Below are 27649 nucleotides of genomic sequence, written 5' to 3'. Positions count from 1 at the left end.
CAATAGCATTGCATGTATTTAAACAAACCCTTTTATAAATGTTTGGCTGAAAATTAAAATGAATTTAATTCAATATGACATTGGAGCATGGTTATGGCTCTACACGCTTTCACAAGTAGTGTTTAAAGCAGAAAGTGAGTTCAATTACCAAATATCTTGTTAATGCCGAGGAAAAGCTGAATTATAAATCAGTGCTATAAAATTCAACTATACCAGTATTCAACATTGTCTCAATTGAACTCTATCAAAATTGAAAGATATTTTTAACCCTTTCAGTTTCTAGTGAAGTACTGGGGTAATTACAGTGACTGACAACAAGCAAAGCGACTATTGTCTACATACTAATGATATTTTAAGCAATATTAGTTTACAACAACAAACAATTCTGTTAATACCTCCTCAACCTTATAACATTTGTATTTCATATCATCTCCTCTACTACACCTAGCTTTAATGTATAAGTTAGTGTTAAGTAACACATCTAAGTTTGAAATGCAAAAATTACCCCCCCTCCACCCTACATTTTTTTTTCACAAATGACAGTTTTTCTTCAGTTTATTGATTTTCTTGTATCCAAACTGATATTCAAAATGCTGTTAAATTTCTGCTAAAATTTTAATTCTGAGAATGATTTTTTCAATGAGAAAAATGTCCACACTCCCAGATGACACATGCCTAGCATGCAGAGATGGGGGGAAATGAAAGATGCTCTGGAAAATGTAGCAAATAAGTGAGACAAAACCATACCTATATAATATCATGTTATGGAGATATAAAGTATAAGAATCTGGTATACATAATTATTTTGAAATAATTCTTAATAGACATGCAGTTTAGTTTTCTTCATCCTTTGTGTGTGGTTTTTACTAATACATCCGAGTCATTATATGTAATTTAACACAATAAAATCAAAATTTGTATTGATCAATGCAATATGGAGCAGAGGTAAAGCATTTATCTATTCAAATATTATTAGGTTCTGAATTTTGTTCTAGTGAAATTTCAAAACAGTGATTGAATAAAATTTTGTCCTGTATTTTTTTTTAGGCTATAATCTCTGTCCTGCCTTTTTATTTCACACACTATTCAGTTATGCCTTTTTTTCTATTAGGTAATCCTGACTTTTTTTTCCATAAATTGTTATCCTGACATTTTTTTTATTGAAAAAGTTGCTCATCCTGCTCTTTTCTTTTACTCAAATCTCATCCCTGTCCTGCATTTTTTTTTTAATTTCATCCTAGCTCCTCCCCTTTCTCCCCCATAAAAATCAAATGATAGCTCCCTTAGTGTAATTTAATGACTTTTGTATTTTAAATCGCAAATATTACACCAGCACGACAGATATTTTACTGACATAATGTAATACAATAAGGCTTTAATTACTGAAAATGCAATCAAATATCAATTATTTAAATGTAATGAATCGCAAAAATTCAATGAATAATCTGCATTACCAAATTTAGCACTGACGCAGTTTTACACCGGTGCATTACGTTTGTGCGCATTACCATTACATTTGCGCGCAAAAATCATTACGCTTGCACAGCTTTTGATAACAATTGCACACATTTTTTTGACAGGTAAACTCAGGTACAATACAGGTAATAATACTTATTTATTTAATTTGTTCAATTATTTACAAGTTTAAGTACTCATTACGTCAGTCTTAGTCCCCTGCTCACCAACGATGAGGTCGAAGTGGGATTTCGAGCAAACTAAGTCTGTTTTATTATGTACAATCCCTAAATCCTAGAAATATATACAGATGAAAATGTTGAAACATAGCTAATCTAAAGGTAAAAGTATTGAATTCCATTACTTTTCATGTCGGATAGTGCCGAAACTCCATGTTTGTACCTTGGTGTAACTTTACAAACTAACTTGAACTATTTACTAATTTTAAAAAACGATCACTATTAGTTGAAACACTTTTCATCCTGAAATATTCACAAAGAAGAATGTATGCCTTAAGCTATACTACAGAGTTTAAAATGATCACTTTATAATTAATTTTAACATTCAATATGAACTAAATATTTTCAAAATTAATAATTGATATTTATTATGAAAAAAAAAAAAATATATAGTCAATTACAATTTGATTTAATTTTTATTTATATTTTTACCTGAGTTCACCTGTAAAATGAATGTGCGCAAATTTAATCAAAAGCTGCGCGCAAACGTAAAACATATTAATCCCCAAATGCGTGCAAACGTAGTGTGCCCATTTTACACAGCTTGCATAGAGAATTTGTTTGGGTTTGAGTGTGTGTCATAAAGTTTGTATTTTGATTGGAATTACATCAAAAGATTTTCTTTATCCTAAGGTTATATAAACGTAATTTTATTGATTATCATTTGCTTCATATACTGTAGATTCATTTATTTTCTTGGGTATCAATTTTCATGGATTGAGGAAAACTTACATTTTCATGTTTTTTTTATTTCGTTGTTTTGCAAAACCCTGCATACAAATCCTATGCAAAATTTGAAATTCATTGATCATCTTGCCCATGAAAATTGGTATCCAATGAATACTAATGAAACCACAGTTATCAGGATATTTTTCTTTGATTTCTAATACCCTCTGCAGGTTTAAAAAAAAAAGAGACATCAATTACTCATTAACTGTTTTTTCCAAATAATTACATTTTTGATCCATAGGTTTGTGCAGGGAGTTGGGATTTTTAAAAGATATGCCACTGAATAGACAAGCATAATGATGTTTTGAACTATGGAGCTAAAATTTTAAACAAAATGATAAAATGAATATGTTTTGATCAAATATGAAGGTCAATACATGGTCAAGGCATACAGAGTGTGTCTGACTGAAGTTTAACTAAAAATAAATTTGTATAGTGCCTGAAAGGAGCGTTAGTAAAATAATATCTAACATGCAGAATAGTTCATATCCAGCAAAAAGTCGTCAGCTTCTAAAATAAAAGTATAAAGAGATTAATATCAATAAATATGAATTTACAACATATAATGATAATTTCACAAAAGAAGTTGGATTAATTAACAAACTGTAATTTTTTATGGGCTATCCCATATCAATTGATGGAGTGTAGGAAAATCTAAAGTCTTACCAAATTAAAAAAAGTTTCTTTTGGAGTAAATTTCGTGGCTCAAATTGGCAGCATTAAAAACAGTCACAAATAGACCTGACTCATGTCAATTACCTTTCTATCCTCACACACAAATTTGAATGGAATAACCACTTAAAAAATCACCTCTCTTTGCAATATTTTTTTCTTTCGAGCAAACAAATATGCATGTACAATACATGTATATGACTTTGACCTCATTAATTGAATAATCCAACTTCTGATGTGAAATCAACAAAAGGTTCATAAAACAATAATGTGAAATAGTTTCTATAAATACTCAATTCTGTATTTAAAACAAATTCCCTTATTCAGTTATTATTATATAACATTAAATAGAACAGTGTGCAAGCTGTTGAAAGTTATTGATTACCTGGCAAAAAGTAATTGCTTAACTTTTTAATACATCTTATCACTATTTGTCTGCCATTACTGGACATCACAAAGGTTCCATAAAATTTTGATGTCACAATAAAAATATTTGATGCAACGATAGAAAAGTGATTGTTGTATGACGTCAAAATTTCAAGCAAGACAGATTTCCAAATAGAGACAAGGTGCATTTATTATTGAGATATTTTAAACAAAATGTTATGGAGGCCAGCACAGTCCCCTGAGATTATTACCATAAGTATTCTGATCTACCAAGTGACTGTAACATTGCTCATTTTAGGGTTCATGCATTTTCTAAATACATATATGCATTCACTATCGAATTCAAATATTTTAATGGTCTTTTTTAAGTAAGGATATCATTAAGTTGCGCAATTAAGATTGGTGCAGCAATCAATTCTTTTACAATTTGTCATAAGTGCTAACTTATTTGTCTTGGAAATGTTAGAAATAAAATACCAACAAATAAATGATATTCAAATCATTCTATTGAAAAGATTTAACTAGAATTCCATAGCCTGTTTGATATGTAAAGCCGTTTATCACTTACTGACCTTAAACATTAAACAACCAACAATCAATCACTTACTGACCTAACATTGTAAACAACATTTTATTTGGTCACTTCCTCACTAATAATTTTTTAATCTTTATAAAATTGTGCGCAGAGCATTTTACAACATTTAAAACTGTAAGCCATGATAATTAACTACACATAAAACTTACATTTTTGGTAATGGCAGAATTTCGTTTAACTCCATTTGAATTATCACTATATAATTTGACATCTCCTTTGCCAGCTGCATGATAAGTCACTTTACTAGCGTCTATATGAATAGTCCTTGTTTTAGGCACATAGGAAACCAGTCTACAAAGGAAATACCAGTCTGATTAGTATTCTGTCAACAAGTTTTATGCATAATATCATTCAAATTAAATACAATGATGAGTATAACCTCACAATTATATGGTGATCAAATTTTTCAAACTGAACTTAGATACTTGTTTACTGTAAATAAAAGATAGGCAATGCCAAAACACAAAAATAATGATGATTCTTAGCTTGACCATAGATTTCGGTCCTTCATAGACCTTTTTCATAGGCAGAATAACTGATAAATAGTGGGACACAATATTTATTTAGAGTCTGAAAGTTATTCTTTACCACATGATAATTGGATACTCAACTATTTGCAATTATTCAGTAAGATATCCAGGTGAATTTTTAACATTAAAGATTTTTTCAGCACAGCAAGACAATGAAGAAAATTCCTATCCAAAACATATTTCTTTGTTTTTTAAATTTTGATTTACTTTAGAACAGGTTGAACTTGTTTTTAGGAACCTACTAATTTTGAGTCTATCATATATTCCAACAAGAATGTGTCCATAGAACACTGATGCCCCATTTACACTACTTTTTTCTATGTTCTGTAGACCGTGAAATTGGGGTAAAAACTCTGATTTGGCATTACAATTAGAAAGATCATATCATAGGTAACATGTGTACTAAGTTTCAAGTTGATTGGACTTCAACTTCATCAAAAATCTACCTTACCAAAAACTTTAATCTGAGGTGGGACAGATGGACAAACAAATGAACAAACAAACTGATGCACAGACAGAAAAAACATCATGCATCTAGGTGGGGGATAAAAATCATTGTGCAAATAATTAATCTTTCGGTTCAAGTATTATCAATTTTCCAGAAGAAATATTATTCATTATCACAGATTTTGTCATTTGCTGGTTGATAATACTACAACTACTTACTTTGGCCATTGTGGCCCACATACTGCATATCTGCAATTCTGTGAACATCCCCTTGTGAATGGATTATGTCCTCCTCTGAATTTGCCTGTTACCTGTAAAATACAATTCACATGTTATTCATGTAATTATTAACCATAACAATAAATTGGAAATATAAATGAAAATTATGCATTGAAAATATGAATTTAAATAGACTCTCAAGGGAAATTGCAATTTGGTTTAAAAAAGTTCTAAGTTTGGTATAACGTGAAAAAATATTATCTCCCTTTGGTAACTTAGCTCAAAAAGATCTATAAAGATATAAATGTATCCTTTCATATCACTACAGATAAGAATGATGAAAATATAGATTCCTACACTGCAACAAGTGTATTACGATATTTCTCCACTCGAGACAGTTAAATTTTATTATTTAAAGCGCGAGGCTTGCCGAGCTCTTTAAATAACTAAAATTTAACTGTCGAGTGGAGAAATATCGTAATACACGAGTTATAGTGTCGGAATCTGTTTCTCTAATGATTTTTGTCCTTCTTTTTCAAAGATTTTCAGAAACGTGTGTTCTTTATATGCGACGTCACCAGGCATGGTCGCCTTTTTTCATGACGTCACAATAGGAGAATTCTAAAGAAAACAAAACATTTAGACGTCATAATCACATTTCGACTAATCATTTGCCGAGAACAGATTTTTCACTAGTGAGGAGAAATATTTTTCTCACACCGGTCAGGAAATGTGAAAATAGCGCAAAAGTTAGAGAAGTAATTTTATAGAAAGAACTTTTATCTAAACTTACCTGCTCATTTGTTGTTCTCCCTCTAGACACTAACACCATATGAAATCCCATCAGACCTCCAACAGGAAATAGTAATCAACCTATATCTAAACTTACCTGCTCATTTGTTGTTCTCCCTCTAGACACTAACACCATATGAAATCCCATCAGACCTCCAACAGGAAATAGTAATCAACCTATATCTAAACTTACCTGCTCATTTGTTGTTCTCCCTCTAGACACTAACACCATATGAAATCCCATCAGACCTCCAACAGGAAATAGTAATCAACCTTTATCTAAACTTACCTGCTCATTTGTTGTTCTCCCTCTAGACACTAACACCATATGAAATCCCATCAGACCTCCAACAGGAAATAGTAATCAACCTATATCTAAACTTACCTGCTCATTTGTTGTTCTCCCTCTAGACACTAACACCATATGAAATCCCATCAGACCTCCAACAGGAAATAGTAATCAACCTTTATCTAAACTTACCTGCTCATTTGTTGTTCTCCCTCTAGACACTAACACCATATGAAATCCCATCAAACCTCCAACAGGAAATAGTAATAAACCTATAATTATCATTTCTACAATACTGGTATCAAAGTTAAGGAAAACTGTAAAATCTCTCTAGGTTCATATGTGATTTAGTTAGTAGATCTCGGACATTCTGTGTTAAATTTATTATCCATCTTATATTCAGGGGATTTAGAGCTTGGTGTCTTAAATATTCACATAAATAAGGCCGTTAGTTTTCTCGTTTGAATTGTTTTACAGTGTCTTATCGGGGCCTTTTATAGCTGACTATGCGGTATGGGCTTTGTTCATTGTTGAAGGCTGTACAGTGACCTATAGTTGTTAATGTCTGTGTTATTTTGGTCTTTTGTGGATAGTTGTCTCATTGGCAATCATACCACATCTTTTTTATACTTATTTTAAACTTTCTGTTTACAGCTAGATAACTTTTGTTTTCTTTGTTGGTAAGCTGTTTCATTGACATATCAACTACATCTCTTCCTTTTTTTTTTAAATATTGTATGGCAAAATACATATGCCAGTTAAATCAGTCTTAACATATGTCAGGAAAAGAACAAAATTTTTTTTTTTTTTTTTTAAGTTATATCTTTCCAAAATTCACAAAACATCTTAATTCACAATTATTTTAGTGCAGATAATTTTGAAGACACAAAATACATTTTAATCTGATTTCTCCTGACACAGAAATTAATTAGTTGACTGGATTTATATATTGAAAATAATATAAATATGTATCATTATAGACATTAAAACTTAAAACATCCGAGTTATGTAAGAATTCAGCAAATTCAAAGTCAAATGTTGGAAACTGTTAATGTCTGACCTATTGACTATTCTGGTTATGGATAATCCAAAAGTCACAAGTTCATGTAAATCAAACTTCCCTTCCCTTCTGTTGGTTAAACTGTAAGTTATACAAACACTGATTTTTTTCTATTTTCTGCGATCCAATAAAGGAACCCAAAAAGCACCTTTTTAGTCGTTAGTATAAAGGATACGACACTATATTTCCTCTTTCTCCTATATTGTCTCTGTTTTTTAGCACATATAAAAGTGAAAATGCAAAAATGCTAAGCATGTGTATGAATAATGATATTAGAAATAAGAAAAAATATCTATAATTTCTTTTTCCTATACAGTTATTCACCCATGGACAATGATGATCAAAAGTCTGAAAAAGAAAAACAGTTCATTTATATTACCTCATGTGATTTTCAAAAAGTTGAAGTGTAAAGAAACCAAATTGAATACAAACATTTATGAACACAGTGGTTGATGTCTTATTGTTTCAAATTTACGTTTAAAACAGCACATAATTTGAAGACAAATCCTACTAGATACCATACTTTTTATTTAAAGTCATAAGAAACCTCAAATTAAACTAGAGGCTCTAAAGAGCCTGTGTCGCTCACCTTGGTATATGTGAATATTAAACAAAGGAAGCAGATGGATTCATGACAAAATTGTGTTTTGGTGATGGTGATGTGTTTGTACATCTTACTTTACTGAACATTCTTGCTGCTTACAATTATCTCTATCTATAATGATCTTGGCAAAGTAGTTTCAGTGGAAAATGTTAGTAAAAATTTACAAATTTTATGAAAATTGTTAAAAATTGACTATAAAGGACAATAACTCCTTAGGGGGTCAATTGACCATTTTGGTCATGTTTACTTATTTTTAGGTCTTACTTTGCTGTACATTATTGCTGTTTACAGTTTATCTCTATCTATAATAATATTCAAGATAATAACCAAAATCGGCAAAATTTCCTTAAAATTACCAATTTAGGGGCAGCAACCGAACAACCGGTTGTCGGGTCAATCTGAAAATTTCAGGGCAGATAGATCTTGACATGATAAACAATTTAACTCAGTCAGATTTGCCCTAAATGCTTTGATTTTTGAGTTATAAGCCAAAAACTGCATTTTACCCTTATGTTCTATATTTAGCCGTGGCGGCCATCTTGGTTGGATGGCCGAGTCACCGGACAAATTTTTTAAACTACATACCCCAAAGATGATTGTGGCCAAGTTTGGATTAATTTAGCCCAGTAGTTTCAGAGGAGAAGATTTTTGTAAAAGATTATTAAGATTTACGAAAAAGGGTTAAAAATTGACTATAAAGGGCAATAACTCCTTAAGGGGTCAACTGACCATTTCGGTCATGTTGACTTATTTGTAGATCTTATTTTGCTGAACATTATTGCCGATTACAGTTTATCTCTATCTATAATAATATTCAAGATAATAACCAAAAACAGCAAAATTTCCATAAAAATTACCAATTCAGGGGCAGCAACCCAACAACGGGTTGTCTGATTCATCTGAAAATTTCGGGGCAGATAGATCTTAACCTGATAAACAATTTTACCCCATGTCAGATTTGCTCTAAATGCTTTGGTTTTTGAGTTATAAGCCAAAAACTGCATTTTACCCCTATGTTCTATTTTTAGCCATGGTGGCCATCTTGGTTGGTTGGCCGGGTCACCGAACACATTTTTTAAACTAGATACCCCAATGATGATTGTGACCAAGTTTGATTAAATTTGGCCCAGTAGTTTTAGAGGAGAAGATTTTTGTAAAAGTTAACGACGACGGACGCAAAGTGATGGGAAAAGCTCACTTGGCCCTTCGGGCCAGGTGAGCTAAAAAAAATATGTATATGTTTTTTTATAACTATGTACATATACTTTTTTCTGAGGAAAATTCTTTAATTTGTCCACATTTAGAAGAAGTTTACTTATTTTTCATTGCCTCCTTCCAGGAAGCAATTCGCCGACATATTTTCCGTATGCATAGTGACCTGAGCGTAACCCTCCTTGTAAAAATCCGGTGATCACAATACGCATGGATCTGATTAAAATAAACAAGTATCTGGTTATGTTAAACACGTGCTCAATACCCACGCTTTTTGTTATTTATTTACTATAAGGTAACAATCGGTAAACTTCGGCTTCAAAACACGGCATTTAATGAGCAGCCATATTTGTTAAATCATATTTGACAGAGAAAAAAAAATTGACGATTATAAGATATATTTGCATAAAAAATGAGAAAATCGTGCACAGAGGACTAAGTTTATAATATGTACATTCATTGGTTCAAGTATTGGATAAACATTATTTTTCACCACTCACTCCTTTCATATGACTTTAAATTTCAGTCATGTATTTGATGTGTAATAATAAACAAATTTATGCATAAAATAAGAACTAACATGAAGACAAACCCTACTATGCAGTTATTCTTTATTCATATTTCAGTCATCATGCAATTTGTATAGATAGTGATCACTACGTGGAATGAATAATGCAGAAAACTAAATTTGTCTTCTTCAGAAAATCCAGAGAGGCTGATCCGTAAGGTAACATATTAAACTACTTGACATTATGACATTTATTGCAACTATTTCACATCAAATTGCTTTCAAAGAAATTGTTTAAAATTCCTGTGTTTCTTTTGGTTCAAACCAAGTCTCTCAAGAAAAACAAATTGCACCAATAAACTTGATAACTGTCCAAAAGACAAGCAGCTTATAATGAGCTAGAGGCATGATTGACTGGATCAAAATTTTGCGTATTTTTTTATTTGCACTCCCTATAAAATGTGTACAAAATATATATAAAGTTCTGTGTATTTTGTACACATTTTATGACCTTTACACTACCTTTGACACTTACTTCTATACATTTATTACAAACACTACAATGTGAGCACCGTGGTGGTCTATAAAACTGACATGTTGTACACCATTTCATCCGCACAGTTATACCCTTTATTTCTACATTCTTGTATAATGGTGCCCGAAAATCTTCATCTTTAACTTCGTCTTCGTGAGCTGAAATAATGACATAAGCATGTGAGAAGTATTAATTGAACTAAATTGCCTTGATTTTAGTTAATTGCAAGATTTATTCTTCAAGAGGGAGCTTTCAACACGGTCTATCTAATCTGTGCAGTCCCCCATTTGCTAAGTAAGTCAAATGATGGACTGGAGCTGTGCCAGATGGGATTATTTCCCTGGTACCACCACGAAAGCCAGATTGGTTCAGGTCGGATGAACGAAAATGGGACCCCCCCTTTTTTTTATACATTGCTTTATTATTTTTTTTCTTTCTGTCATACTTTACACTTGCTTGTATATTCTTTGGTTATCTTACAAATTTACTCCTTTTTTTTGAGCCCACCGGAAGCATTGAGTATTGGTAAAGTTTGACAGATCAACGTAGAATGTAGATGTGATGGTTGTCTCAAACTACTTAAGATACATACATTGCCAATGATAATTATACATTACTTCTGCAATTTTTTGCCATGGTGTTGTCATTTATCTATTTTAATTCATTGTAATTATTGCCTTGGCATCTTCTGCCAATTTTTAGAAGTAGAATTTACAAAAATTATTGTACAACTTTGGATTCATTTTTTCTTATTGTTCTACTTCTTCATTCTTTTTAAATTACCTGTTATACTTTCTATGATCTATACAAGTCATTTGAACTTTTTTTTTGGGGTATGTGTGTAATGTTTAATTACCTTTAGGATAAATGCCTGGGTCCATGAATGTGGCAAGGCCAAAGTTGGCAATAACGAACACTGTCACAATCCCTTGGTAGATTGGAATACCTATTGAAACAGCTTCCAGTAAATACGGGCATCTGAAATTACAGAAAAAGCACCGTTTATGTTGTTGTTAAAGATGACTGCATATATATCTTCCATTTAATAGTGCTTATAATAATCTGGTATGTACATGCACATTGTATGTTATTTTATGTTGCTATTACTGTTTAAGTCTGGTAAGGCATTGCCATTAAAAAAAAGAATGAGGATTGTTGTTTGCTTAAGGGAGTTCGCTTCTCAGTTTCAAAGTAATTAACTTTTCAAAACACTAGTTTATATTGATAGGGAATTGATAAAGGAATCCAAAGAGCAAAAAAAATATATAGGTCACCATGCTTGTTTTCGAGTAATGAGCCATTGAAATTTTGGCGGAAAAAATTCTCTCTTGACTTTTCATAGCTTTATCATTGACAAGTTGAAGTTCTCAAAAACTGTTAAAAAGTAATTAAAATTTTATTAGACTTTTACAGATGGCTTATCATTATACATGTAAAAGATTTTCAAAAAGAAAAATGGGGGTCACCGGGCAAATTTTTTCAAGGCATTCAAATGGATAAAACCAGAGGATTCCGAAAATCTGACAAAAATTCCAAAACATGACAAGCCAGCTTCCTTAATGTCCAGTGGCAAGTGTTTCATATATGTTCAGGACATAGAAGTTAGTGATATATCTGTAACACCCTATCTTGTTTTTTAAAAGTTTTATTACACAAATTTCATAAAAAGTAACACTTAATTAACATGAAAATTTCCCTCTAAAATTGTATTATTAAAATCAAAATTGTTAATTGTCATGATAGTACATTCAAATGATGGTAAATTTGATAAGAGCAATGGAGTATTTTTAATGGCAGTGCAGTTTTTGGTTTAAAGATGTATGTATGAATGAATGATTTGTCCTGTAATAATTTATTTTATCCAGACTAAGCCAGTGTTAACATAGGGCTTGTATTTCTGTCAGGGAAATAAGTGTATACATGTATACAACCATAAATAGCCAGAGAGTCTTCATGGTCAACTTTTGAACAGAACCTCAATTTTCTATTGTATTTACATGGGCTGGTGAACCTGTTGTAAAGTGTGAACACTGAGCTACAGATTATGACTTAAAGATAAATAATTGAGACAGAGCGATAGGCTCAGTAAGCAAATACACTTTTGTTTATCTGGTTCACTTGGCCAACACAATTTATCTTAAAGATTGCAAGTTTAAAATGGTAACAGATGAAGATGTTTGCTCTTATAGAGTTAAAAGACCCAAGTTCAAATGTATCAAGGTTTTGAATTAGAGTTTATTTTACATTGGTAAATTATTGTGTAGTTCTTTCCAGTTGTTTAAAAATTTGGATCATGAATTGCAGTTACTTGAATCATAAAAAAAAATCCTGATCTGCTTTCGGTTTTATTCTATATCTTTATTTAAATTGCACTTCTATGACAAAATATGTGAAGTGTCAAATCAATACATATCAAGCCCGAAAAATACCATAGTTTTAAAATCTTTTGGTAAATTAAGAATTGACTTTAATTGGCACTAAGATTCTTCCTAATCCTTTGCTAGGGATAAATGGGTTTTGTAAGAGTTATACAGTATATAATATAGCTAATTAACTGATTTGATGCCATATAATAGCACAATTAAATTATTCAGAAAAAAAGGTGACAGGTAAAGTATTAACAATGCAGATACAAGCACTAGACATACTGTGTAAACTAGTAAAAGTGTGATAAACAATTAGGTTATATTATTCAAACTGAATATCAAACATTTCCCAGAAATAAACTGTTTAAAGGAAAAACTGAGTTAAATATAAAAGGTATGTAAGAAGTTTTAACAATATCTACACAAATCCTTGTTTATATGACAATGAAATGTTAAGTAAAAAAGAAAAATATCTGTAAAAACTAAGCTTGTGGACCCATTGAACATAATTAAAGTTGAAACTAAAAAATTACAAATGCCATAATTTTAATTTATAGTCATTCTAAATACAGATAAGAGAGTTATAGTTTGGTATATAAAGACTCATGGATCAGTTTATCTTGAATTTTAGAGGACCAAATCACATACATTTTTGAAGAACATTTAAAGTTGAAATTCCAAAAATAATTTAATATAATCATATAACATGGACATAAACGTTTACCAAAATATCTTCCAAAATTGATAAATTTATAAAACATTTATTTGTTATCTTAATTTATGCTTTTTTTTAAATGAAACAAGGAAAGAAAAACCATGATAACTTATGACTTCTTCCTTATTTTGTGACACTGTCATTTTTATTATAAGTCAACTATGTGATTTGTTTAAGTTTAAGATTTATCCCTACCATACCTACTGGAAATAAATAAATCTTTAAATATGGATATAAGTCAATATAATCATATAATAAGACAAAAGTTTTAATTGTAATTTTTTAAGGACGTTAAGAAAATATTCAAGTCAAATTATTTTTCGAAACAAAAGACAGTTTTGTTCCATATTCCAAGAGAAATGTATGTTATGGCAATTATTTACCAAAACCAGTTGTACATCAAACGTGTTTTTTACCCAAATCATGCAAGTAAATGCATGCAACGTTTTATGCAGTGAATATACTTTTTCCGCTGGTGAATATGCTTATTTAATCAAAATCCCATTCATATATAAAAACCTACTAAAATCTTATCAATATATATTCTAATTTGTTATGACTAAACGAAAAAGTCGTATACTTTGGGTATGGACAGGATATAACAAGGTGGTTATTTCAGTTGAAACCTCAACAAACCTTATGTTTTGTAAGTTCTTGCAAACTGATTGAATTTTTGCAAGATGAAAGTTTAAGTTATAAACACAATGTGCTGTTCCTTTATATTTTTTATATTTACACTTATTTATATTGATTCAACTGTCTTTACTTTAAAAAAAAAAAAAGAACTTAATATTGTTCATAAACGGATCCCTTAAACTCCTTCAAACCAGAGGACTGATAGAAATAACACAAAAACTTAAATGGTGTATTGATTACTACTTTAATTGATAAAAAAAAATGATAACTCTGAGATACATAAATATGTTTATTTAACTCATTAAAAGTATATGTTGATCTCAAAAAATTGTTTACTGTGTCGTGTATGCAAAAGCCTTGTGGAAGACATTATTATTCAAAACATTGATAACTCTACTTTATAACATACAAGGCAGTGATATTGTTGGCTTTTTTCAAAACTACCTATACCCTATTTTATTGGGAAAATATACATCATTTTTATCAAATTGGGAAATTTATAATAAACCATGAATATGACTGGAACTTCCATTTTGCAGATCCCCTTTCAAGAGGTAAACCCTCATTTGAAATTAGACCCCTTACAGACTACACGAATGAATTTTATTTTTACAGGACCTTCATTCTGGTAAGCATCCTAGCTTTACCAGACCGAATGAAATTTTACCAGACCATTTTTTTTTTTTACATCTAATTGTATATTATCCAACAAAAAACAACAAACATATGACTTTGTTGTGCCCTACTCCTCCCAAAAATGCACAAATTAAAACAAAAATGATGTAACAAGAGGGTATATTGTTATGAAAGTTGTGCACAATTGCTTGAATGCATTTCAGTGAAGAGTAATGTCCCATTTTATTGGATTTTGACAATGTTTGTCATGTGAACTAAACATAATTTAGAGTTTCTGTATAAAATATTATTTCCTGTTTCTTCTTTCTTTTTCATATATCTTTTGGTTTTCAATTCTAGTGTTTATATTTCATAGCTAAATTTTATGATCTGCTGGGATTTTTATTCATTTATTGTATTTTTAACATCAGCAAACCCGGAATTATCCTTATCCGTTCCCAGAATCTGATCCGGTTTTATTTACATTTCCGGTTGTGCCAATGATGGCATCCATTGTTGTTTTTGACAGTCACATATGTTTTTACCCAGATTTACACATTACTGGTTGGCGATTTTCGGCATAAAGCTAGCGGTTGAACAAAATAAACATCGCTGTGATGAATAATAAAGATGAAAATGAATTTGAGATCGTTTGGCAATTTTGTAAGAATTTTAGAAAAATCCATGAAAAAAAACACCGGACATTCGGACCAGAATTCAACAAAATTTTACCAGACCGATCCATTATTCACCGGATTTGTTCGACGTATTTCGTGTAGTCTGCCCTTATTGTTATTGAAGATACATAAATAGACGCTCAAATCTGCACATGTAGTCAGTTTAGGCATGAATAATGTTTAAATGAGTGTTTTTCAGTTTGTATTCATGCACAATTACTACTGAGACTGCACTGTTTGGGAAAAAAGTTGTCTTTTGAGGAAAAAAATTAAGCCATTTTTTTTTCAAATTGGGATTCTCCTCCAGGGGAAAAAGCCTGTATTCTCCAGTAATTTAAGGCAAACAATATCACTGCAAGGGGATGTTGGCACCTTAAAACTAGTTTAACCTCGTCACATTCTGTATGTACATTGTACCTGTACCAAGTCAGGAAACAGTAATTGAGTGTCAGTGGTCATGGTGGTGTTTGTTGTTTTACGCTTCAAAATCAGTACCACGCTTTGTATATTTATGTATATAGCTCTACATGTTCTAGGATAATATGAATCTTTTCTGTTTTATTATTATAGTTCTGGATAAAGCCGGTACCATAATAGAACAAAACAAAGTTCTTTTTAAAAGATCAAGGTACCATACACCTTATCGCTACTTGTCCGCCAATTAGAGGACATCACAAAAAAGTTCCTGTATTAAAATATTGTCTTTATAATAGAAATTTATCTGACGCCACATTAGGAAAGTGTTTGATGTATGACGTCAAATTTCTTGCAGGACATACTTCTAAATAGCGACAGGACGAAACAATTCTAGCTACAAGAACTTTCACATATTCACATGTACAAGTTCGGTAATCTGTTCTAGAAACCGACACATTTATCATTAGACGGGAGTTGGCCAGTCCGTATTAGACAAAAATCGTTTCATTTGCCAGCGGCATTAGAAATATTTTAAAAAATGCAGGTGTAGTAAATAAAAGGGGGGAGTGGTTTACTTACACGAAGGCAAAGAATACTGCTGTTGCTCCGAGCAGTATACTCCAGGCACAAGTTGCCGGGATTATTTTGGTAGAAAATTCGCATCGTGACATGATATTTAATAGGTTTAAGAGGGGGTATTAGCTTGAATAATCAACCAAGAAAACAAAGATGGCATTCCTTCAGGTTGGGCCGATCCACTGCAAAGTAAACTAATTACACGGAAAAAGAGTAATTTCATATTATAACTGTAACGTGAGTTTTGTAGAAGCTTTTATTTGAAAAAAAAATATTCACCGTAATTTTGTGTAGGTCAATTATATTTATATTCAAACTGTACAAGTAAAAAGAAAATACACAATATCGTAAATAGGGTCGTAGCGTATGGATATCATAAATTAGTTCTTCGAATGGATTGTGGGATATTCAAACTTGCACTTCCGCTTTCGGTTCATCCAAATCTAGTTAGGATTCAACTTGGTGACACAAATATTCACAACATGTCATGATAAAATGGTTGATGTTTCAGTAATTTTTTATAAAAATGACTATGAAGTGTAAAAATGGCGTGTTTAAAAATGATCGTGTGTAGATAGTTTTAATTACTTATTCTTAGCTATTTATAGTTTCAGTTAAGGTTTAAACGTTTAAAGAAAAGGTATTTTTTCTGGAGATATAGACCAGAAGGATATAATTTTTTGTGTTCGTGAAGGAATGGGAAATCACAGCTCACATGGTCATAATGGACACAGTCAAAGGAAAGGATCAGAATCATCTATGGACACTGGATCTTCGGCTTTTTCCGGTCGGACTGGTTCAAAAAAGAATTCTGCATGTCTGATAAAATTATTTCAGGTACATATTGTAGATATGTGGTTACCTAAGGTTTCACGAATATCTGAGAGAAACCAAGATAGATTCAGTACCTAAGGTTTCACGAATATCTGAGAGAAACCAAGATAGATTCAGTATGTTTATATGACCTTTTTTTATTATTCTGCATTGCAAACATAAACCATGATAAACTAATATGAGGCAGGCATAACCTGTGAATGGGGGCAAAGTCTGTATGATTTTTGTTATAAATCAAACATGTTAAAAAGAGAAACGGAAATACCGTAACGTTTCCGATTTTGGTTCTGTTGTTAGAGATTTAGTTGTGACGTTATGACGTCATATTCAATGTAAGCAAAGAACGTAACGTTTCTGATTTTGGTTCTGGTGTTAGGGATTTTAGTTGTGACGTTATTTAAGTTATGACGTCATATTCAATGTAAACAAAGAAACGCTGTCATCAGGTAACGTTTTTTTTTTTTTATAACAAACAATTTATAAAAATGAATTAGTATTGAGTACCTTTCTTAGACTGATAAATTTATATACATTTTATTCAAAGTCTCATGCAAACAAGACCGGAAACAGAAGTAGATTTCTGAGCAGATCCGGAAATTCTAAAACGTGACAAAAAAAATTGAACGATTTCGAGTTCATTAGTACAATGAAAATATCGGGGAAAATTTTCCCGATTATTTTTTTTTTTTATTATTGAATTTTCTACTGTTATTGGGGACTTCGTCCTCATAATATGATATAAACAGGCAAATGAGACAGAAACCTACATGTATCAAGTTGTCATGATCAAGTAAATAACCCAAAGGTTGTATAAAAGTTTAGCCAAAACTGCAAAAACAATGTGTATAGTCTTTTAAGAACGTCTATCAGATGTACCTTGGATCATTATCTCATGAAATATCACTTTACCATAGTTGGACAATAGATTAATAAGGATAAAGGAATGAAAGCTGAAATATCTTAAATCTGTTTATGTTTCTCAAACTTTCAATCATGATTCATGTACAAAATGTACAACATGCTTCGTACAAATTCACAAAGTCCAAATAATCGCAATATTATATAGACATGATAAATTTACATGATAGTAAAGAACAAAATTAGCAAAATTAATACTTGATTTTTCTATGACTATTTTGCTGAATAGTTGTAGCAACACTGTCATCTCTCTGGCTACACATGATTTTTTTCTCTAGTTTTAAACATCTACACAAAATAGGAATTGTCCCCTAAAAAAAATCTATTCAAATAGAAATAATGCAAGTAATTTTGGGGCTTGAAATTATTGCAAACCCAATGTTACTGATTTTAGAATACATGTACTTATTCAGACAGTGAGTGAGACTGTACATTAGACATTAGACATTAGACATTATTTTATTTTTCCAATCATGGGCCCTTGTCAGGCAAGATACAAAAACATCATAATACAATGATTATATAAACATTAGTGAAATACACAATAAGTAATACACAAATAATAAATTGATAATATGAGTAATGTAGGATATAATTATAGTAAGAGACATTGAGTGCAATGAGGCCTATTTAATATTAAAAGGATATGATATTAAGTTTATTTTAAAATACGGAAACTAAAAAATAGCAAAAATAGAACCGGGAATATAGTATCTCAATCTGCAGTAGTTCTCCTCATGACCAGTGCACAGTAGTGAGGGACTTCATCACAACAATGCAAAGGTCATCAAGGGGGGATCCTTCAGAACTAGCTACAGATACATGAGATTACTCCAATAGTGATTCTCCTCATGACTAATGCACAATAGCAAGGGTTAACATTGCTACTGGACAATATTCATCAAGGGACGGTGCTCTAGAACTCACTATGGAGAAAATATAAAGTTCAAATTACAAGTAGTAGAGGGAAATAAATCCCATTAAAACTTTTCATATTTCTTAATGAACATGCATAATTCTGATAATAAATTCTCATCTTCATTATTCATTAACCATATCAGTTTTTGTTTAGGGTCAAGATATTGAAAATTCTTGCAGCAATTATTTATCATTGTTATCATGTCTTTCCTTTGATCTGATAAACTATCACAGTTAAAAAGAAAATGTGTTTCATATGTACATGTATATCAGATTGTTTTTTGAATGACTATTATCAGATTATGTGTTGTGTGTGTATTGTATGTTTTACTGCATGTCTGTAAGATGGAAACTTTAAATTAGATGTAAACATGGTAAAGAGGTGATATTTGTAAAAAAATATTCTCTTTTAGAAGTGTGTTCTCTATTAGCATGTTTAGGATAAACATGATAAAGAGATATAAAAGTGGGTATTCAATTACAATGTACATTTTAATTAATGACATGTGTAAGTTATTTAAAGTATGTATGTACTGACTATATAATAATAAACTTTTTGTATTGTACTATGGTTCATGAACATAATGCATACATCTATTGTTCTGTTGTCTGTCCATGCAGATACCTTTATGTTCTGATTTTTTGTCTTTGGGACATTTTGACATTAGCAATTCTTTGACAAATGTTTGAGTTGGTAATATATTAAAATACTAATTTAAATAAAAAGAAATTTGTATACTATAGATTTCAGTAAAAGATTATACATGAACATCGTCTCTGCGTTTCCAAAGTTCATGTTGGTTGATTGATATGGTTGTTAGTGAATCAATACAATTTTTTAAACATGTACATATTTCTCTGTATTTTCCAAAGCCATCCAGTACGCATCTATATATATTCAATGTATACATGTATGTAAATAAGATGTGGTATGAGTGCCAATGCGACTAACTCTCCATTCATAATATATATATTTTTAGGCTAAATAAAATAGTATGTGTGATTCCAGTTACATCTAAAAAAGTAAATTTGGTAGGTACTACTGTACATTGTACATGTAGGTAGGGATTATTTTAAATTTTATAGTTTCATTTACATTGAGTCTATGGGGGCAACATTCTGACTAAGACTTTAACCATTGTTAACAGTGCTTAATAAAAAATGACAAAAACATCTTTGTGGTAGCTACATGTACATGTACATGATGTAAATGTATAGGGTTTTATTAAGACTAAAAAATAGGGTAGGTAGGGTAACTGGAACCACACATATATTTTAATTTTGCCTTAAAAGCCTTTAAGGGTTGTAATTTAGAGTGGTGTCACTGCCATTCACCAGCAATAATCCTGGTGTTACACTTATTCCCTTTACACTTTCATTCACTCTTTTTCTAAGTGATTTTAAACAGTATGCATACATTGGAAATCTGAATTTTCATTCAGAGGTAGGAGCGATTGACCTTTAATAGGTCAGTGCTGTTTACATGTGGATTGTTAGTCATTGTTAGTCAGTTACTGATATTTAAACAAAAAGTTAGTTGTTAAAAAACTTATTGTTGACATGAAACAGTTGACCTTGTATCATGTGTATTAGCATGAGAAACCTGAACCTCATAATTTAGATGTCATTAGTTATAGATTGTTAAAAAAAACTTGTAGCAGTTCAAATTGAATTAACAGTGGGTGGGTGCTCGCTGGTCAAAATGATTTTGAATTAAAACTTAATATTTTACTATTTATTATGGTTGCATCCCATAATTGCATGAATTCTAAGTCTCATTCACCAATTGCAAATAAATAATGATCAATTTATGTCTATACACTTTGTTTAATACATGTATAAAAATAATTAACCACCAAAACAGTTAATATACAATGATATATGATTCCAATTTTGAAGTCTTATTTCTTTGTGATTATTAGGATAACCTCGATCGTCATTAACTAATTTCTCAATGAGGGAATGTCTGTCATGTCTGTTGTAATGGTAAATGTGACAATGTGATTTCTTGTAGATGGAAAAAAAATGATTCTAAATTCATGTATGATTAGATAAATTTATTTTTCTTTTCAAATTACAAATTGTACCAAGGAGAACTTTTATTTAGATACTTGTACATGTGCTTGGACCAAGTTTTGGTCAACTTTGAACTTGTTGAACACTTGCATATCAGACTTGTCTACTGTTGAAGACCTGGCCTTATGGTCAAAACTTTTGAGCAAGATTTTTGTACTCAGACTCGAGAATCAACCAATCAAAATACAGGATTATGTGTTTCAAGCATGATTTTTGTGCTCCAAGCACTGAGCAAAGTTTTATGCCTTCAAGGCCTTATGTTTACCTCTACATTGTGTAAAAGATGTTATAGTTTTGTTACGTGGTAGGGTTGCTGTCCCCATATGTTAACCTCTACATTGTGTAGAAGATGATATAGTTTTGTTACGTGGTAGGGTTGCTGTCCCCATATGTTAACCTCTACATTGTGTAGAAGATGATATAGTTTTGTTACGTCGTAGGGTTGCTGTCCCCTTATGTTTACCTCTACATTGTGTAGAAGATGATATAGTTTTGTTACGTTATAGGGTTGCTGTCTCATTGATGCATATCCCTACAACGTTATTGACATTATATTCAGAGATGGACGTTTTTGATTGTGATACTGATACAAATAATAAATGACTACAATGGCATGAATGGGTAGAAGTAAAGGAGTGGTACTTGAATACATTGAATTGTATTGACAAATAATGAAATGATGTATAACATTGTGTACGATCGGTATAAGTACAGGTGCTGTGACAACATGGACGAAGACTGTAAACATGTGACATAGTAAAAGAACATATGTGCCTATTTGTAATTTTAACATCCTAGTAGGAAATTAACATATTAAATCATGTTGTATACTTGTAATAATGTAGAAAATAATACCTAACATACATGTACTGATACATGTCATTAAACATGTTAAATATTTCCTCCATTATCAGTCAGGGGACCTACTTAAATGAGTGATTTTCTAAATCACTGATTCAAGTAACATTATTTCCATAAAGGTTGGAATTAAGAACTTTGTCTTTCTTTAATAATCACCTATTTAAGTAGTACAAAAAAAATCACTAGAAGAAGTGATTTAGTTTTACTGTAGCTTTAAATATAGAATACTAATGATCCAGGGACTAATTATGTTTCTAAACTTATCAGAACCAACATCTGTGTTGTCTAGGATGACCAGGTCATCTCAGGTGATGACCTTGTACTGAATCTAGGATAATGACATAAAAGTCACTTGTTTAAGTATCATACCTCAATTTCCTTTCCAAAAATCACTTCTTTAAGTATCATTATTTTAATAACCCCCACTAATTTCAACCCCCCCCCCCCACCAAATCTGTTAAGAAAGTATCAGTTCATTATGTAAAGCCATTATTACAGCATTTTTTCAACTAAAATAGAATTTGCAGCTAAATGATAGGATCAAAAGCATAAACCTTGCTACTTAAAAGAAGCAAAAAATACAATTCTTTTCAATTTTACTAATGAACAGATATTATTTAAACCTATGTGTTTGAAATTTTGGTAAAACTACAAAATCACAATTTGAGACAAAAGTTCAAATTTGCTACTCAAATAAGTGATTTAAAAATCACTTATTTCAGTAAGTCCCCTGACTGATAATGACGCTTTTTAACACCACCCCCTTTACTCCATAATGACGCCTTTTGACGCCTGTGTAGTGCTTCAGTTGAAACGTCTTACCAAGGAAAAATCTTTATCAGAACTTATGAAATTTGTATCTAATATAAAAATGATATTCAAGAGAATATTTGACTGGAATTTCATTGATGAAATATTCCTTTTTGCAATGCATTGATACTTTAAACCTGATGATTTTTTTTAATTGAAAAAATCCTATGCGAATCAGGTATGTGTAAAAAAAATGTCAATGGAGAAAGGGTTAAATATTTCCAATTTCTTTTTTCAATCGTCATAAACATTAGGAGTTAGGTCATTCACACTTCATCAGTGCAAATACATGATAGAGGCATTTTACTCAGTGTCCCCACTGTATATTCTTTATAAGCTTAAGCTAACCTATAGAAAATGTTGATGATACCTAATGTTATTCCCATCCTTTATTGTACCACATGACCATGATGACATCCATCATTCTGAAATGACCTGGATTAAGAAAAATACTTATGGACAAATGTTCAATATTTATTCTGAGTAAGACATTTAAATTTGAATAGTCATTGAAGTAGAAAAAAACAGAATAGGTTTAAATTATTATTACACCAAAGGTTAAAAGTACTGTATGGTCTAAATTTGAGACAGGAAATATATAAAGGATAGGACAAATATACCCTTCTATGTTTATTTGCTTTTGTTGTTTAGCAATATGCATGCTAAGCAACAGTCACAAATCTTGATAGCTGAATGTACCTTAAGAATCTTTTCATCTTAATAGTAATAGAATTTCTATATACATGCTACATATATACATGTATATATTTATTTATTAATTTTTATGGTTACTGTTCTACATCAACAATTGGTGGAAATTGGTTTTCCAAGCCAAAAAAAAAAAAAAAAAATACTTACAAACAAGGCCAGGATTTTTTAATTTGTTGGTTTACGGATCCGCCGACCCGATTTTGCCGATTTCCAGAATAAAAATAAAATTGACTTTTCATGCTTTTTTATTCCTGCCGATCCTAACAAATGCATTATCCCTGCAAATAATTAAAATTTTCTTTTTTTATGAAATGAAATGCATTAATCACTAACTAAATAGATAACACTTTCTGTTGTGACAAAAATAAAACTTCCAGTTTACGTTTCTAAAAATAGACAAATGAATTTTAACTGACCTTGAAATGTTGTTTGCGCAAATAATTTTACGGAACGAAACCTATGTTTAAAACCTATTACACCATAAATTCGTTTCGCTTATTTGTCATCAGTCCGTAAGATGCATCATCTCATAGAAATAGACTTGCCCAAATGTGAACAGGTTGAAGACATCAAGTTAAAGTACTGAATATTAACAAATCATTTGGAATTTTCTTGTTTCATAGATAATAAAAAAAAAAATATCGTCCATTTGGATAAAAAAAAAAAAATGAATGCATGACAACAGATTAACCCGATATTCTCGTTTTTCCAGTGGACGAGTCTATTACGTTTTTGACACGTGTGTTGAAACTTATTTTCGTATGACGTTTTTACATTTTTTTTCTTAATCAGTTTTCGTGCTTGAAGATCATCATTCACCAAGTTTTCTGGAATAGAGCTACGCCAATCTGTTTTTCTTGTTTGTGAAATGACGATTTAATTTCATCTTTGTCTGTGCACACACCCCCCTTTTTTTACGGAAAATTATTCTAGACAATGTCATGCGATGTTTATGACAGCTGAGCAATAATATTTCATCGAACTAAAATTAAAGAAATGATGACAAAAAAGCATATCAACCATATTGTTAGAAAGACGAAATATATATTTATTTTGCATATTTTTCTGTCTTGAAAGATATTTTTTTTAATTTTTTTTGCCGACCGACCGACCCGACTTTTTCATGAAGAAAATCCGTAAACCAACAAATTAAAAAACCGTGGCCCAACCATACTGTAAAACCATTTATTCTGTTTAACATGTTTAAATAATTATTATTGAAACAAAATTCAAATCTTGAAATGTCTTTGAGAATTCCAGTCTTTAGAAAGTAATCATCATTATCATCGTTATCATGGTAATGATTGATTGGTTGTTATATTTATGTCCAGCATCAAATATATTATGTATAGGACAATTAAAAGTAGGAAAAGACAAAAATTCTAACTTTTGTAAAAAATAAAAATATTCCCAGATCTTCTAAAATCTTTGCTAATTTCATCAGGGCAGATGGATACATGTATTTTTGTTTGTTTCATATTGAGTTTATTTTTCTATGTTTGAATTGGGAGGATGGGGACAAATCAAAATTAAACACCAAACCATTTGTTGTAATATGATGATTAAAATACAGTTTAATGGAAACATTGACAATGATAGTTACAGATAAAATTTAAATGCCCATAAAAATGAAAAATAAGTACATTCTTTCTTTAAGAAACTTGAAGGAATGAAAAGTTGTGATGAGTTATGTCATCAAATAGTTTTATCATCTGCTGTCCTATCAACAAAGCCAAGAGTACAACTGACTTTAATATTTACATATAACATGAATAATAAAAGTTAATAACATTATTTTTAAGAGTCTGCAGTAAATTGATAATTAACTATGGTCAGATAGGTTTTGATAGAACATAGATATTTTGTTTTACATAAGCATATTATTAGTTACCAGGTGAGCTGTGTGGTCAATTAAACTTTGGTAACTTTGTGAGTGCTATTTAATATAGTTAGATATTTCATAGATGATGTCCATAGGTGAGAATCCACCTTAGATCCTCCTTGAGTGGGGAAGGTCATGGATTGAGTGGGGAAGGTCATGGATTGAGTGGGGAAGGTCATGGATTCAATCCCTGTCTGGGTCAAACCAAAGACTTAAACATTGAAATTGCTAATTTAAGGGTTTACCACCTGTCTTCTTGGAGACTGTTACCTTGACAACTAGCACATGTGTCAGTCTACTGTACAAATTAGGGTTCATAACTTTATATCCAGATCATGCAAATATATCACATTTTTAAAACATGTTCTGGTCTTGAATATGCATTATTAAATTGCAACTGAAATTTGAACAGACTTCAATACATATACATGCATCCATACTAATCATGCTAATTAAGATCATGAAGATATAATTCAATTCAAAATTTTATTATTATTTTTTTTTTCTTCTTCAGAAATTAGAACTAACAGCTGATGAAAATAACCACCATCCAGGAGAACTGACCAGAACTACTTTTGAGGTATGTAGATAATAGTTCTGTAGTCCTTTCAATCAAGTTTTTAAAAATGCTAATTTTCACAAAATCAGTGTCCTGAAATCTTATATTGAGAATCATTTGGGCATGCTACACTGTATGCCATGCAATGTATTTTCACAGCTTTCTCTAATTAACTTCCATTTACAGAAAACTTAAAAGAGTGGATATCATTTATTAGCAATAGCTGATCGTTCATATATGTGTTTAGTAAATTTCTTCTGACATTGTGCTTATAATTTAGATTGGGATGGATTTTCATGAATGTGTATACCTAGCTATATTTAGTAGGTAGAGTCAAAATACATCTGAGTATAACAACATTTATAAGATAGTATAATATTATTATACCCCTGCTTTAAAAAAGGGGGGTATACTGTTTTACCTCTGTCTGTCCGTCCATCAGTCCGTCAGTCCGTCAGTCAGTCCGTCCCATGAAACTTTCGTCACATTTTTCTCAGGAACTACACATCCACCCTTTCTGTAATTTGGTATCAACATTTATATATGTCAGCCATACCGTGTGATGCGTTTTCAGATTCATCACTTGACAACTTCCTGTTTACCGAACACTTGTCTGATTTTACACATGATAGCCAAGTTGAAAATTTTCGTCACATTTTTCTCAGGAACTACAATACAAGGATTTCTGAAATTTGGTTTCTGGATTTATATAAGTCAGCTATACCGTGTGATGCGTTTTCAGATTCATCACTCAACAACTTCCTGTTTACCGAACACTTGTATGATTTTACACATGATAGCCAAGTTGAAAATTTTCGTCACATTTTTCTCAGGAACTACAATACAAGGATTTCTGAAATTTGGTTTCAGGATTTATATAAGTCAGCTATACCGTGTGATGCGTTTTCAGATTCATCACTCGACAACTTCCTGTTTACCGAACACTTGTATGATTTTACACATGATAGCCAAGTTGAAAATTTTCGTCACATTTTTCTCAGGAACTACAATACAAGGATTTCTGAAATTTGGTTTCAGGATTTATATAAGTCAGCTATACCGTGTGATGCGTTTTCAGATTCATCACTCGACAACTTCCTGTTTACCGAACACTTGCATATTTTTACACTATTAATATTATCCACTTGCGGCGGGGGTATCATCAGTGAGCAGTAGCTCGCAGTTTCACTTGTTTTCGCTGAACTGTATTCGACCTTAAATTCATGTTAACGTATAGTGTTGATTCATTATTATTTGTTGGATACCAATTTTGATGGATTTTGTGGGTACAACCACTAAATTAAATGTTCAACAAATGGCATATGTTTTATATTCATGATAGTACAGAAACCTCAGCAAAACCACGAAATTAAATATCCACAAACATGCAAGTTTTCCTTGAAACACAAAATTTGTTGCCATGAAAGTAATTGAATCCACAGTATTCATGCAAAATTAAGAAAAAGACTCTGTACAGGAAAATTATCTCGTTTTCATGGTTTTCTAGAATGAAATCCAGCATTTTAAACTCTTTATTATAATCCAAGCAGTATATTCAATAATAAACCCCTCATATAATGTGTGTTACAACACGTTCAAAGAGGGTTGGTGTATTAATGTAATTTAACCATGTTAGTGCAATATGTTGCAAACTTATAATTAAAATTGCATTTCAAATATGTCAATAATTGATGTACACTGTTGTGTAACATCATTCAATAGAATCTGAATGACATTGCTACCTTACTTATTTATCCTGTATACTTTATTTGCCAATAATGATCTTGTATACCAAGATCATGTAG

The 27649-nt window shown here is 31.0% G+C and overlaps 2 protein-coding genes across 5 annotated transcripts in view; one reads left to right on the top strand and one right to left on the bottom strand.

The window, feature by feature from the left end:
* Positions 1 to 16485, bottom strand: part of LOC143075537 (uncharacterized) — a 30685-nt gene extending 14200 nt beyond the window's left edge. For 2 of the 3 annotated variants that reach the window (XR_012978341.1, XM_076250978.1), the window contains exons 1-7: positions 16279 to 16484; positions 11130 to 11251; positions 10274 to 10431; positions 7590 to 7762; positions 6547 to 6649; positions 5274 to 5365; positions 4227 to 4368 (exon numbers count right to left, since the gene is read on the bottom strand). Coding sequence is in view for 2 of the 3 variants with exons in the window: in XM_076250978.1 (XP_076107093.1) it covers positions 4227 to 4368; positions 5274 to 5365; positions 6547 to 6649; positions 7590 to 7762; positions 10274 to 10431; positions 11130 to 11251; positions 16279 to 16370 (882 nt within the window). In the remaining variant the exon portion in view is untranslated. Of the gene's footprint in view, positions 1 to 4226; positions 4369 to 5273; positions 5366 to 6546; positions 6650 to 7589; positions 7763 to 10273; positions 10432 to 11129; positions 11252 to 16278 lie in introns of all 3 variants that reach the window. The other variant, XM_076250979.1, reaches the window with a different exon arrangement.
* The window catches only part of LOC143075539 (uncharacterized), a 51144-nt gene continuing 36447 nt past the window's right edge, over positions 12953 to 27649 (top strand). The window contains exons 1-3 of one of the 2 annotated variants that reach the window (XM_076250980.1): positions 12953 to 13033; positions 16884 to 17112; positions 25800 to 25865. In XM_076250980.1, the coding sequence (XP_076107095.1) occupies positions 16972 to 17112; positions 25800 to 25865 (207 nt within the window). In that variant the 5' untranslated portion in view covers positions 12953 to 13033; positions 16884 to 16971. Of the gene's footprint in view, positions 13034 to 16698; positions 17113 to 25799; positions 25866 to 27649 lie in introns of those variants that run through there. The other variant, XM_076250981.1, reaches the window with a different exon arrangement.

The sequence above is a fragment of the Mytilus galloprovincialis genome, chromosome 5 (genome assembly GCF_965363235.1).
Source record: "Mytilus galloprovincialis chromosome 5, xbMytGall1.hap1.1, whole genome shotgun sequence".
NCBI classification, from domain to species: domain Eukaryota; kingdom Metazoa; phylum Mollusca; class Bivalvia; order Mytilida; family Mytilidae; genus Mytilus; species Mytilus galloprovincialis.
Note: the sequence above shows the minus strand (reverse complement) of the source record. Positions and strands in the feature narration are given on the sequence as shown.